This window comes from Hydra viridissima, unplaced genomic scaffold (assembly GCF_058129835.1).
Source record: "Hydra viridissima isolate aposymbiotic clone 2 unplaced genomic scaffold, HvirCarnegie_v1 scaffold_2, whole genome shotgun sequence".
NCBI lineage: Eukaryota > Metazoa > Cnidaria > Hydrozoa > Anthoathecata > Hydridae > Hydra > Hydra viridissima.
In genome coordinates, this window is record NW_028324301.1 from 15,477,501 (window position 1) to 15,491,468 (window position 13,968).

A 13,968-nucleotide genomic window follows, 5' to 3' on the forward strand; every position below is an offset into this window, starting at 1 on the left:
TTCACATGACAAATTCAGAAGTTTAAATGCTCTGCTAAACTGCAAAACCTGGTTACAATATCAAGAAGACCTTGTTCAAGTTGATATCTTTTTAAACATTTCAGGCCTACAGAAGAGCTATTGAAAAAACCTGCAATTTTGTGTACCAAGCTAATGATTTAAAATTATTGTTGAACATTCAACACTCTCTTAATGCATAGTTAAAGAACACGTGCACCACATGGTTTCCATGTAATTCCTAAAAAGAAGCAGTGGCAGGCATTGCGTTTGTTTTGTCTGTTGTTGCATATAACACACTGTTTATTTAAATATTTCTTTAGTTTTTCGATAGGTATGAACCGTTAAAACTAAATAGTTGCTATTATTTGCAACTTTCCAATCATCAAAGGTGATGGAACATTTACATTCTGACATTTCAAGTACTACTGCTTTAAATTTACTTTCTAGCATTGTTTTTAAGTCATTTACCTGAAAGCGTAGATGGATGGGGAGGTTTATAATTTATATTTGTAAGAGTTGAACACAACTTTATAAAACCCTTACCAACCGAAGTCTCAAAAGAATGTCCATCTGCAACAATAAATTCCAATACAGCTAGGTCAAATTTTTTCTTATATTCAATCGAATTAGAGTGGTTAAGAAAATTTGGAATGACTCTTTGTTTCAATTTTTTTTAACAATTTCTTTCCGAAACATCTCGTTTGTTAATTTACACTTTTTTGTTTGTTCTGCTTCAGCTTGTGTATCAAGTGTCATGTGTTTTCTTTCCAGATGACTCCAGAGATGTAATGTTGTTCCAGTGTTTTGTACATATGAATCGGCTTTGCAAGTTTTACATAAAAATTGATCATTTACTTCAAAGTATGACTGCCACCATTGTTTAAATAGAACGAAAGGAATTTGAAAGAGTTTGCGAAATCAAGCCAGTTTTAAGAAGAACTTTTTCTTATTTAATTGCTGTCCAAGTAATGACCGTACAACGAATCAAAATATTTTTTTGAACGTTTTTTAACTCCACTTATAAAAAAAATGTTTCTAAATTTAATTGTTCTCCATAAAAAATGTACAAAGCATCAAAATAGCAGTTCTATATTCCTTTTATAGCTTCACGATGGAGTTTTGAAAAGATTAATGGCTTCAATTTTTTACTTTATTATTGAAAGTTTATTTTATGTTCAAAAAACAAACAACCTATATGAAAAGCTGTTTTGACTACAACTTGTTTTAGAACTGGGCCTCTTCGAGAAAATTTGTCCTAGGAGCGGTCCTGTGCGCAATTCGAAATTTCGAAGCTCCACAGAAGCTTAATACACGCACACATATACACACAATACTTTTATGGAATTGAGAAACTTACCTCTAGGACGCACTCGGCATCTGTTTTTCATACATCGTATTAAATCAAAAGTAAGCCCGATGCAAGTAAAAGCTAACAATGTCCAAATCAAACACATGATAACTTTTTTAAACAAAGTTGAACTTGAAAAAAACATTTCGAAATTTATTTCATTTGAAACGGGAGATAAAATCTAAATGAATTAAAATTTGTTAAAGACAATCAACAGGCAAAACTAAAAGTTTTTAAAATTCAAAAAAGGAAAAAAGATTAATTAGTATAAATCATACTGGCAAGTTTTTTTGTAGAGATTGGACAAACGCTGCTATCTCGGATTCTCTCTCTTTAACAGAGCTTGTGAAGTCACGCTCAAGAGCAACACTTAATCCAGATAAAACGAAACCATACGCAGTATCGGCTTTAATGAAAGAAGCCATTTTTAATCCACTGTTTTCAATGAGTGTCCTATAAGGAATGGTTGCAAAAATTTCCAGCAATACAATATCAACTTCACCAACCTCTAGCGCTTTTAACATCGATTCTACATTGTCGTAGCGAGTATCTAAAAAAATATTAGTTGTGATTCCCAATTTCCTAAGTTGTTGAATTATTTTTATGTAGAACCACTTTAAACTTACCTTTAATTTGCGCATTTTTTGTCACAGCAAAACGATATTCAACGGAGTTGTTTAACGCTGCAACCTGAAATAATAAAAAACCATTATTTTCTGAATTTATTGCATAATTATTACATTTAACATATCTATATATTGTATATAATTATCTATATATTCTTGTTTACTTATTTTTAAGGTTAAACTAAATTCGAGAAATTTATCGTTGTTTTACGTTTAAGATAAAAGAAAACTGCTTCTTGTTTTAAGTGATAGCACAGTGATTGTCTGCACATTACGGTTAAAACTATTTCTTAGGGGCTGTTTATATGAACCGGGCTAGCCCGTTTAGCCGAGCTGGCTCGTCTAAACGAGATCTCGCAAGCTTTAAGATTTACATATAAAAATTAAACTTGTTTACATTACAAATGGGCCAGCCCGGATAACTGAGATCTCACTTGTTTAGTGTGGGATCCCACTAAGTTTTTTTTTAAATAAACTTTAAAAATGTCTGACCAAAGTGAAATGCTCGAATTTAATTATAAAGAAAATAATGAAACAAACAAAGCTTGTGAAAGTTTAAGCGATCATTCTGACGAATTTGTAATACAAGAACTAAATTCTCAAGAAAATAAAAAAGCGAATGATGTCTTTGGAAGTTTAAGCAAACATTCTGACGAATATAAAACTAAAAAAGTATCTGGAAGTTTAAACAAGCAATTTAAATGGAGTGCAAAAATGGTAGAAGATTTAATAGTCTATACAGGCATATAAGTCCTCTATGATGTTTAAAAATTTAGACTTTGACGCTGATAAACAAGCACAGTATTCTTATATCAAAGGATATGGCAAATAAATATGTCGATGAAAACTTGTTTGGTTCAGGATCAGACATTCCAAATTTACCTTTAAATTTTAAACAGCTATCTAGTCAAGACCAGGCTCTCCTTAAGACAGAGTTTTGTCAAAAAAAAAAGTTAATTTCTAGAGGAAAAAAAAGAATCCAGGAAAAAACAGAATCCAGGAAAAAACAAAAGAAATTAGACAAGCATTTTCTAAAGCTGTAGTGTCTGGGTGAAGGAGACAAGCATTTTCTAAAGCTGTAGTGTCTGGGAAAATTGTTTTTGAACACTATGATAATCTTGTCTCGATATGGGGTGGTTCAGCTAATAGTAAGCCCTTACCATTTGGTATTTCAAGTAGTGAAATATAACTTTTAATAATGATGAAAATGCAATCAGATATCTTGAGGATATTTCAGACTGTAGCGATAATGAAAATGAATTAAAACAAAAAAAAAGAAAAACATCTGTCGTTCCAAAACTTATTAACAATAAAAGAAAAATGCTTGAAAAAAATCTATAAGCAGCACAGAGAGATAAACTTTTTTTAAAATGAAATGAAAAGTGATGGAGAGCTTCGCAAAGATCTAACTAAAGCCATAAAAGAATCCAATGAATCTTTTTCTGATTGCATAAAAGACATTAGTAAATCAATTAGTGATCTAAGCAAGGGTTTGTGTTCCTCTATGGAATTACTTTCCAGGACACTGATCTCTCAACAACAAACATCTGCTGTTCAAACTCTTACACCTCAGCATTTTATTTATCAAAACAATAGAGCTTTTCAACCTATTTGGATTCAGAAAAATGAATGCCACGAAAAGTCAATTGAGGATAGAAATACACAAGCTTAACTAGTTGTTATTTATGAAGTTTATTAGACATATAAGCATTTATGTTATTAAAAAGTCTTAAGTCATGGATATATTTTTTAGGGACTAAAAATCTTTAAGAAACTCTTTTAAAAATATTTACAAAAAAAGTTGTGAAAAGCTTATAATTAAAATTCACTGTTCAAAACATGTTCAACTTGTCCAACAAAAAATCATAATAAAACTGGAACAAAAATATTAAAAACTTTATTTTATTAAAAGATGAGTATTGTTTTTTGTTATATTTGATTTTATTCTGTGTAAAGAGTTTGCTTTTGAACATAATTTTATTAGTGTACTCAGGTAATGCTTTTCGAATAACTTCACTTTCACTGTCATTACAAGAAAAAATTGGATCTGGTAAATTTCTAAAATTTCTTTCATTTTCATTTATTACCTCAACTTGTATTTTTACTAACTCTTCATCAATTCAAATATTGTGTCATTCACAAAAGTTATGTAAAATAAAACATGCATAAATTACTGTTGGAATTTTTTCAAGTTTTAAATCCATTTTTTTGCTCAAAATTTTCCAACGTGCTTTAAGGCGACCAAAAGCACATTCTATAGGGTTGCGTGCAGTCCTCAACATACTGTTAAAAATGACTTCTTCATTTTTCTTGCATGTACTATATTCTTTCATACAATTTGGAAGTAGTGGATATGCAGGATCTCCAATTAGGTAGCATGGAACTTTTATTTTGCTCTTAGTAATAGTTTGAAAGGTTCCTGGAAGTCTTGAACATCTCAAATTAGTGTTAATAGAAGAATTTGAAAAGACTTTAGCGTCATGCACACTACCAGGCCACATACATTCAACATCCAAAAAGCTGCCTTTGTAATCACAAACTGCTTGAACCTGTAATGAATAGTATTGTTTGTAACAAAAATAATCCTGAGAATGATTAGTTGGACAAACAATGGGAATGTGAGTTCCATCAATACAACCAAAGGCTTGAGTCATTCCAAATTTTGACTCAAACTCGGATTTTTTTTCTCTCACTTGTTGTTTATTTTTTGGTAAATAAACAAACTTTGGTCCTAAATACTTTACTGTAGCATTACAAACTTCAAAAATGACTGCTGAAGTAGTACAAACTGCAATTCCAAAAGTGTTTGCTGTCATGTTCAATGTACCACTATCTTTTAAATAGTATAGCATTATAGCAACTTTATTATCTGGTGTGATTGCTCTTATATTTGGTGAGTAAGATTAAAGTTAACTTAAAAAAAATGTTTTTTTTAGTTAACTTTAATCTTCTTATTATACGACGCCTAGAACTCAATAAATCAAGAATTATCAACTGAATAAAATCCCTTTTCTTTTTAATAGCCATTGTAAATTGTAAAAGATGAATTAGAATGTTAATAGCTTGTATATTAATCAGTTTTAAAGTTGTAAAGGTAAGAATTAGTTTATGGAATGGTAAGGAATCCATTTTTCAGCTTTTAATTTTTTTAACTGGGCACGTGATGTAAACAAATTTTTCATCCTGGTTTAGCGGGCTAGAAAAAATCCATATAAACTTAATAACAATATTCATCTCACCGAAGTGAGACAGCCCGACTAACAGAGCCAGCCCGATCCATATAAACAGCCCCTTAGAAAATTCTTAAGTAGAAACATACGTCAGAGTTATCAAGCGATTCAAGTGAAATATAGGGTTTCAGTTTTTTATTCGGAAAACAAGTTATATTTAAACCAGAGAATATTCTTAATGTTTTCGCTGTAAAACTATATACACTTTTAAAGTTGCTAAACAAACGGTGAAATTTTACTAAAGTTGTTTATGCTCCATAAAAAATGAAGGAAATTTCGAATCATTATTAAATGTTTCACTGGTATAAGCTAAATATAAAAAATTTATTCAAAATCTTTGACTTACGATATTTGGCTAAAAGGCATCGGGGTTTGGTTTTTCCATAAGTAAACAAGAATGACAAATGATAACGAACGATCACAAACAAACTACAAACTTCTCTATCAGTTTTTTGAAATAATTCGAATTTACAATATTAACATATTTAGACATAAAATCTTCAATCCTTAGACCCAAACTTTAACCAAACGACGGTACTTTGTAAATATCTCTGTTTATCTCAACTCTCTTTTAATATCAATTAAAGCAAGAACTGCCAATTTTTGACATAGTATCGGCGTGCGTTGAATTGTCTGTAGTAGAAACTGTGATGCGTTTAATTAGCTACGTTGAACCATCCATTCGGAAAGGTACTACCTTTTCTCTTGACCTCGATTCTTCGCCTGTTGGATTTGTAAAAATCGACTGTATTTAAAATTCAAAAAAACGACCCATAAAAAAAACAACAAATAATTGTCAACTTCCCCTAAAAAGGAAATCATACCTTGGTTTTTCTACTTGAAATAATATTTTTCATCAATGTCAATGTTTAATAACACTAAGTAACACAATTTTTGTCCTTGGAATCAAAGTGTTACATTTGCAATTGCTGGAAAAACGACTAATTTGAGCACAAACTTTGGTTTTATGACTACAGCACAAAGAATATTTGGTTTTTATTAAGACAGAACAAGAAAATTTTATACTTTTGTTAATTCGGTTTGGTAAAAAACAACAATTGCATATTGAATAGATAATAAAAAATCATTCAAAAAGTTTCAGAAATGAGTAGAATTTCTATATTTGCGAGTGTACTGTAAATCACTTTTACGAAGTAGCCCCCAAATGTCCCCGTCATGTTTTCGTTGATAACGAAGTTCAAAGTTGGAGTAAGCTCCCATGTTCTTCTTGAATTTATTGAGACAAGCGTTGAGGACATTCTGTATCGCATTTTGCCGTAATTCTTTATGAGAATCTGAACCAACTTCACATAGTTTCTTGCTTTGTGATTACCCAGGAGGCCATGAACAGTTGCAACAAAACTGTTCCAAGCCGCTCTCTCCGTTCTGTTCAGGAGCTTGGAGATCTCCTCATATTTTATGATCTTCTTGATCTGTGGTCCAACGAAGATTATAGCGCTAACCTTAGCATCGGACAGCTTTGGAAAAAGATCTTGGAGGTAATTAAAAGTTGGTGACTCCTTGTCTAGAGCAGTGATATTTGCGTGATGAGGCCTAACCTGATGTGCAGTTTTGGGATAAGCACTTTCTGAGGTTCTATCAGCGGCTCCTACTTCACTCTGCTTTTGCCTACAGAGAACTCGGTATGCTGTCTTTCTTTTCTGTGATGGCGCGTCTTAGTGTCACGGCTGTCCCAAGGAAACTTCGTGAAACCGCCTTGAAGGCCCATGAGGAATGAAGCCATATTGAAGTCTCCGAAGACCTATACGTAGTGGTCATGCTTCAAGGCACTTAGCAATATCTTGACACTGTAGTAGTCCTCTTTCAGATGCACAGAGTGAATTATCGGAATGGACAGTTTCCGTTGTAAAACAACATGGCTTTGAAGCTCCGGGATGAATTGCCTGCAAATAAGAGCCATTCACTCCTACTATATGATACCAATAGCCTAGAAAAGACCGGCCACTTTGCTGCAGAAGCACAGCTCATCTTTCTGATTGAAGAGGTTGGAAAGTGCTTGTTGACACTTTATCTGATCTTGAGGCTGGAAAGTGCTTGGTGACTTGGACAATCTAACAAACTCCACTGCTTGAGCCTGGATATCAAAAGCCTAACATTCGACTTTTTAAGACCTAGGTCTCTGATTTCATCGTTTACCTCTTTCCGGTTAGAGAATTATAGCCTCCTCTCCTCAATCGCACCTAAAAAACTATAATTTGTATCTCCAATATATTCCTAACTGTGGGACTTACTGCTTTCTTCTTAAGATGGCTGATCCCTCATAGAGGTGGCGGACACAGGCAGCTTGAGGCTGTACGATATTATGGCAATAGACGAAGGAATGTCTGGATAAACGATTTGAGGCGCATTAGAGCCTGAGTAACGTTTTGTGGGATCAACAATCAAAAAGTAGCAGTTGTTTTAGTCGTTCGTCAAATATCGCCAAATTCGCGGGATAGCAAACTTCTTGACTCTCTTTTTTCCCTTTTTACCAACATGTAACATAGTACATTTAACTAATTATGCAAGTTTGAAGGCAGGAAATTTCACATATCACTTAATATAGAGTATAATATAAACATATAACATATTTTCCCATAGAAGATCGATATTATTAGAAACTTTGTTAATTGAAGTTGCTTAAAATGAACTACATATATCTAAATGACGGAAAATCTACAAAATAAATCACATCTAAGCGAGAAGCAATTATTTAAATACGATGTCCAGCACTTGCGCTGATTCCCGACCGACATGCCCATGTATACCTTGTAGACCTCACATATTTTACGACTTGCTTCGTTTTGCTTATAAATGTATAAGCTTTATTTGAAAATATTATTTCAGTTAAGTGACTTTCTTAAATGAAATGATCCTGATGAAAGAAGCATCATTTTTAACGAATTCTCCAGATATTTCACTCTAACACTTCTATAAGATTAAACTAAATTGAGAAAGAAATCCAGGAGTAATGTAATTCGTGACAATCTTTTTTAAACAAATGCTTAACTCGAAACAAAATTTCATATATCATTTGTGGTCAAGAGAACTTGTGGAACTTTCTTACCTTAAGATTGTAATATGTTATGTCAATATAGTAAGAGACCAACGCATGCTTTCTTTATCTCATGCAATCGTTTTCATAGTTTTGGGAAAAACACACGCAGTTAATTCACCCTCCTTCAAATTGTTACTGAGATGTTTCAGCTCAAGAGTGTTGTCTATAGATATTGTAAAGATTCTGCTTGAATGGTTTTTCTGTCATCTTTTTCAGCTTTTCAACAAAATTAATCGATCATTAAAATTTTTTTTATAGCGATTTTCAACTCACATCCACTGACTTAATTCAGCACAATCAATCTGTGAAGGAATGCGGAAAACAAAATAATTTTTCTTCTTGATTTTTTATAAAGTTAAGGGGATCAGTAATTAATCTGATCCACAAACTCTCTCAATTTATCTTTCATCAATGCACTCTTCATCGCATTTTAGTAACAACTCTTCGCTATGACATTTTTCACGACAACTATCTTCGGCTTCAATCATCATCTAATAAAATAATACGCTTACTTTGTTGAACACCAAAATCTTCTTTTAAATTCATCACTAAAAGACGCCTTTTCTTATCGTCTATAAGTGTTTTGCTTTATATACCTTCACGCTTTTGTTTATACGTATACCTCCTGCAATAAACGGTGTTTTTTCGGTTACGCTAGATATTTTTGGTGAAGTAAAAATCTGACTTTTAGCTTTGTTAAAGCTCACAATAGTAAACAGCTGCTTCTATAATTATGTAAAACTGACACACCAAAAATTAGTGAAAAAGAAAAAGATGAAATTCATAACGCAGACCGGATCTGAGTTAGTAAAATTGCATACTGGTTATACAAGTTTGCCGCGAAATAAAGTACCGGGTAAATGAACGAATGTCATTTTCGCGATAGCATATTTATAATAATTATTTGAATTAGTCAAAATGAACTTTTGTAAAGATAGCTCACTGACTTTTTATGAATATACGCAATATATAGGATGCTTACTTTAGAGTTGTACAGCACGATCTGTTTAACTTGCGTTAAACAAATTAGTCCAGTAATAACGGAGCCAAAAATTATGCTATTTAATGCCAAACTGATGAGAAGCGAAACAATTACAAACACTCTTGCTGGAAATGAACGAGTGAAGTTGGAATAGCTAAATGGAATAGATTATTGAGTCAAAACACTTTATAAGCAAATAATTAACACCGTACTAATAGCTATAAATAATACCGTATTAAAAGGTTTTTAAAATAATTATATAATTGATGGAATTCACCAAAAAATCTTACCCAACAGTTGTCATGGTTGTGACTGAAAACCAAACTCCAACAAACATTCCAGTAATAGATTTATTCGAAACAGATTCTTGGTAAATTGGGACTTGATCCTAATAATATAAAAATACACGTTCAACGTCTCTATTACACACTATAGTACAGGTGAATTTATAAAGTTTATAAATTTAAAACAGGATATTATATGCACACGATATTATTAATTATTACTAAACGATATTATTACACACGATATTGCACACGATAGTATAGGTGAGTTTATAAAGTTTATAAATTTAAAACTTACTAAAAACCAAATGAAAATTCCTAAAGAAATAGCAATTAAGAAGCTCACTAAGAAGAATGGGAGTACGTTATAAATTATCATTAAAAGCTTTTTAAATAGCTCATCAGGATTTGTTTGGTTGCGCACAATAACAGCTATTCCTGGTGAATAAATCAGTTGTAAAAACGAACCACTGGGGGAAACCTGCCGTCCAACCCGCCCATAAATTGGAAACGATATATCGACTTCAGACCCAATACTTTGTTTGAGGGCATACTCACTCAGTTTGTCATTGTAAACACCACTACGTGTAGCATAAAACTGAATGCTGGGAGGAGAATACGACTTACAGCCCCCACACGACTGGAGAATTATATCTCGCAATAAAGAGGGAAATATTCCTGTAAGGTTATTGTCATTCTTTCGATCAACAAATGGCTTTTTCACATACCAGTTTGCAAAAACATTCCTATCACATTTGCATGTTTCTGGAAACAAACAAACAAATGGTTAAAACATTACGAGTTTAATAAGTAGAAAGTAGTTGTAATTAATAACTAGAAAGTCGTTAATTGTAAATTAAAAAGCAAAAACAGTATCGTACTTGCTTCATATTCTTTTCCTGGACCATAACCAGCAGCAGTATATCCTACTACACTCACATTATAGACAGCATAGTTTTGCATATTTTTAGCTTTATAATAGAGCGTAACGTTATCAAAAAATAATACCACTGTTTGCTTTTCACCACCAACCTCCACTCCACCATGATAACTCATGTAATAAATCAAACGATATCCAAGTAAAATACCATTGATAAATTCACTGTTCATTGATGTCCATTTAACAGCCCACCAGTCAATGCTTACCATGTCTTGCACAAATAAACCAGGAACTGGAGCTGAGGGAACTAAGTTCAAACAAGAATAAAAAAATTAATTTAAATCAAACAGTAAAATAGAAAATAAGAAAGTGCTAGGAAAAAGTATCAGCAAATTCTTTACAAAAAATCAATAAGTTTAAGATACAAATAAAAATGAGAGACAAATTTCAAGAAGCAATCAAACAACTACATTCTAACCTCCTTCTACTGTCTTGACCATAGCATACTCAGAGGGTCCCTCTCCACCGCTGTTAAAACCATTAACCTCAATATGATACAAAGTGAAAGGCTTCAAATCTCTTATTGTTGAAGATGTGATGGGATAAGGAATATCTTTGAATTGAAAGACTGTATTAAAATATTTCTTCCACCTCAATCTATATCCCAACAGCTTTCCATTTTGATTTTCAACAGGTATGTTATCCCAGTTTACAAAAATTTCTGTAGGACTTATAGTGACAGCATAAACATTAATTGGCACATGTGATGGCGCTATATAAAAATTTTTTAAATCAAGGGATAGAAGAGTTGCAGCTGAATGAGAGCAGGGTTGTGGACAGGATTTTTTGGCCTAACCTTAATCTACTTTGAGATTGTTACCTTTTACCTAACTCCCCCGCCCCCTTCCTTCCTCCTTCCTCAGAAAAATATATGAAAAGATTTGAATTTTAATTGTAATCAAATCACTAGACTTATTCAAAGGTAAGTTTTCTTGCCAATTCTTTATCATTTCAAAATAAATGTAGGTTCAACAAAAAGAAAAAAAATACTTTTGGATAAAAATGAAACTGAAACGTGTGCCTTAATTGCATCATTTTCTTCTTTCCAAATGATTAGTAAAGTCAATGTAGTATGTACAGCCTGGGTTTAAACAAGCACATTTTAAAAAGAGAAAAACTAAATACTTACATCGAACAGGAGTTCTAAAATAAAATACATTGGATGGTGTGCCACTCCCTGTATCAATTGTTGGTACCAAATAAGCTTTATATGCTGTATCACTTTTTAAATCAGATAAAACGTAAGTAGAAATATTGGCATTTGTAGATACACCAATATATTTCCACAAAGAATCAACCACCTGGTGTTCAATGTACATTATATACATCCAATTAATTGTGACATTAAAACTACATGAAGGAAGATACCAGCTGATTAAGACAGAAGATTCTTTAATCATAGTAGCACTAATATTGTAAGGCTTTTGGCAAGGGACTAAATGAAAATTTATGATTTAGCATTAATTTAAATATTTTGACATAAGCCAAAATTATTATTATATTTTGACTGCAAGTTACTTACTGTTAGGGGATGTTGCATTTAAAATGGAGACACTTTCATTGAACAAAAGGCCATGCATATTTATTGAGTCAACAAAATTCACAATGTCTGTACTATTTATAAATGCATATGTTATTTTATACTCAACAATAATGCTGCCTTTTCTAAAAAAATCATAAAAATATTTTTAATTCTTTAACTGTTTTATAAAATGAAATATATGTTGGCTAAAATTGATATTGCAACACCTAGCAAATATGATATATTTTAAAAATATTTAGGTAATAAACTGGTTATATAAAGTATCAAATCCTTAACATTTTATAATAAGTAGAATAGTTAACATGTCAAAGCACCTTACATATTATTGTCCTGCATTTTATAAATGTATTAGATAAATATCTTCCTGTAGTATTGATTATTAAGCAATTTCTATAGGATTATAGATCAATTAAACAATAGGTAAGAAGAAACTTTATGTGCATATATTATCATATTACATATCTTTATAAGTATCATTATATAATATTGTGCTTTAATATATTACATTAAAATAATACTTATGTTTTATAAACAGCTGGCTGACCAGGGAAGAGCATCAAGTCAGAACTAAAGAGTCCTTTAGTGAGAATATGAGATGTAACAATGTACCATGCATAATGGCATTGCAAATATTACTTTAAGTATTCAGGTTTTCATCAGGAGCATTAGATGGGATCAATTTACATATCCAATTTGCACTTCCACATCCATCATAGACTATGAACAAATCATAATTTGTTGAATACAACTTAATTGGTTACTTAATGACCACACTTCATACACCATTGCTGTTATTTCTATCTGTTGGGTTAATGACAAGGTGAAATGGAGCTGGTTGAAAATAAAATTTAAAAGATTTATTTCTGCAGAAAATTAATTGGAAAGATGATTGGAAGTTTTAATGCAGTAGACTATTTATTAGTTATTACAATATCTTGAAAAACTGTTGGAGCTTCTCAAATTCCTGTCATTTGTCCCCTTTAATTTTTCTTCAGCAAAGTAAAATAAGGTTTTAGAGACAACAAAAAAAAAAAACTTACTTGTAAAAACATGTAAAAATAAATGCAATTATAATCAAGTTAAAATTTTAGAAATTTCCAAAAAGATTTACACACACATAAATTCATCACCTAAAAGTTATCAAAATATATTTACATTTACTTAATGTTGCATTATAATTATAACAGTATTTACAAATATAATTTTAAAACTGTACTGGATGGTTTTTTAAAAAAAGAGACTAACTTAAGAGCTACTACTTCAACATTAAGGATTGGATAACCATTGAGTGCTTGAGTAATCTGAATTTAAAAGTTAAAAAAATAAAATTTAAAACAAGATTTTGATAAATTTAAGTGTAAAATCAAAAAGTAATAAATTTACCAAATAGATTGCATAATTCACAACAGGTTTGGTAATTTCAGCAGATATATTATAATACTGCCACATCCAATTAAGGTTAATGAGCTTGATAGTGTAGATAATAACCATGGCTAAACATTCAAACAAAATATATAATTATACTTTGTAAAATGCAGTGTTTGTATACAGACAGTGGGCACCTAAAATAAGCCCCTATCTCAAAAAAGAAGAAAAAAAATTATTTTCTCAAACAAAATTTATTTTATATTCATTTTGTAATACTGTTGTAAGTAACATAAAATATTGGCTTCATTTTTATTGACAAAAAAAATTTTTAAATATTTTTATACCTATTTTTAAAGTATTTTTTATTTTCCAAAGTTTCTTTTGCGTGCCATTATTTAGACATAAAAGATCATCATATTTAACTTTTACATCACTTTTTCATATGAACTTTTAAAATATTTAATGCAAACTTTATAACTTTGTAACTTAATACTTTATCTTTATAATTTTGCTACTATAGATTAAATAAAAAAACAGTAAGACATTTTTAAGCACTATTTTTTTTTTAAAAGTGATATTGTTAGACTTT

General features: G+C 31.1%; 2 protein-coding genes and 1 pseudogene across 10 annotated transcripts in view; 1 reads left to right on the forward strand and 2 right to left on the reverse strand.

The window, feature by feature from the left end:
• LOC149892195 (uncharacterized) overlaps window positions 1-756 on the reverse strand; it is a 1,523-nt pseudogene extending 767 nt beyond the window's left edge.
• Window positions 1-13,968, forward strand: part of LOC145186566 (uncharacterized) — a 337,374-nt gene that overhangs the window by 198,193 nt on the left and 125,213 nt on the right. The window lies entirely within an intron of this gene.
• LOC149892194 (uncharacterized) overlaps window positions 1-13,968 on the reverse strand; it is a 37,540-nt gene that overhangs the window by 1,475 nt on the left and 22,097 nt on the right. For 7 of the 9 annotated variants that reach the window (XM_090077434.1, XM_090077430.1, XM_090077432.1 and 4 more), the window contains 12 exons: window positions 13,395-13,504; window positions 13,257-13,312; window positions 11,991-12,133; window positions 11,598-11,903; window positions 10,887-11,180; window positions 10,410-10,715; window positions 9,827-10,293; window positions 9,535-9,632; window positions 9,245-9,398; window positions 1,975-2,038; window positions 1,627-1,898; window positions 1,358-1,529 (listed from right to left, as the gene is read on the reverse strand). In XM_090077434.1, the coding sequence (XP_089933560.1) occupies window positions 1,358-1,529; window positions 1,627-1,898; window positions 1,975-2,038; window positions 9,245-9,398; window positions 9,535-9,632; window positions 9,827-10,293; window positions 10,410-10,715; window positions 10,887-11,180; window positions 11,598-11,903; window positions 11,991-12,133; window positions 13,257-13,312; window positions 13,395-13,504 (2,442 nt within the window). Of the gene's footprint in view, window positions 1-1,357; window positions 1,530-1,626; window positions 1,899-1,974; window positions 2,039-5,790; window positions 5,928-9,244; window positions 9,399-9,534; window positions 9,633-9,826; window positions 10,294-10,409; window positions 10,716-10,886; window positions 11,181-11,597; window positions 11,904-11,990; window positions 12,134-13,256; window positions 13,313-13,394; window positions 13,505-13,968 lie in introns of those variants that run through there. The other 2 variants (XM_090077435.1, XR_016449518.1) reach the window with 2 other exon arrangements.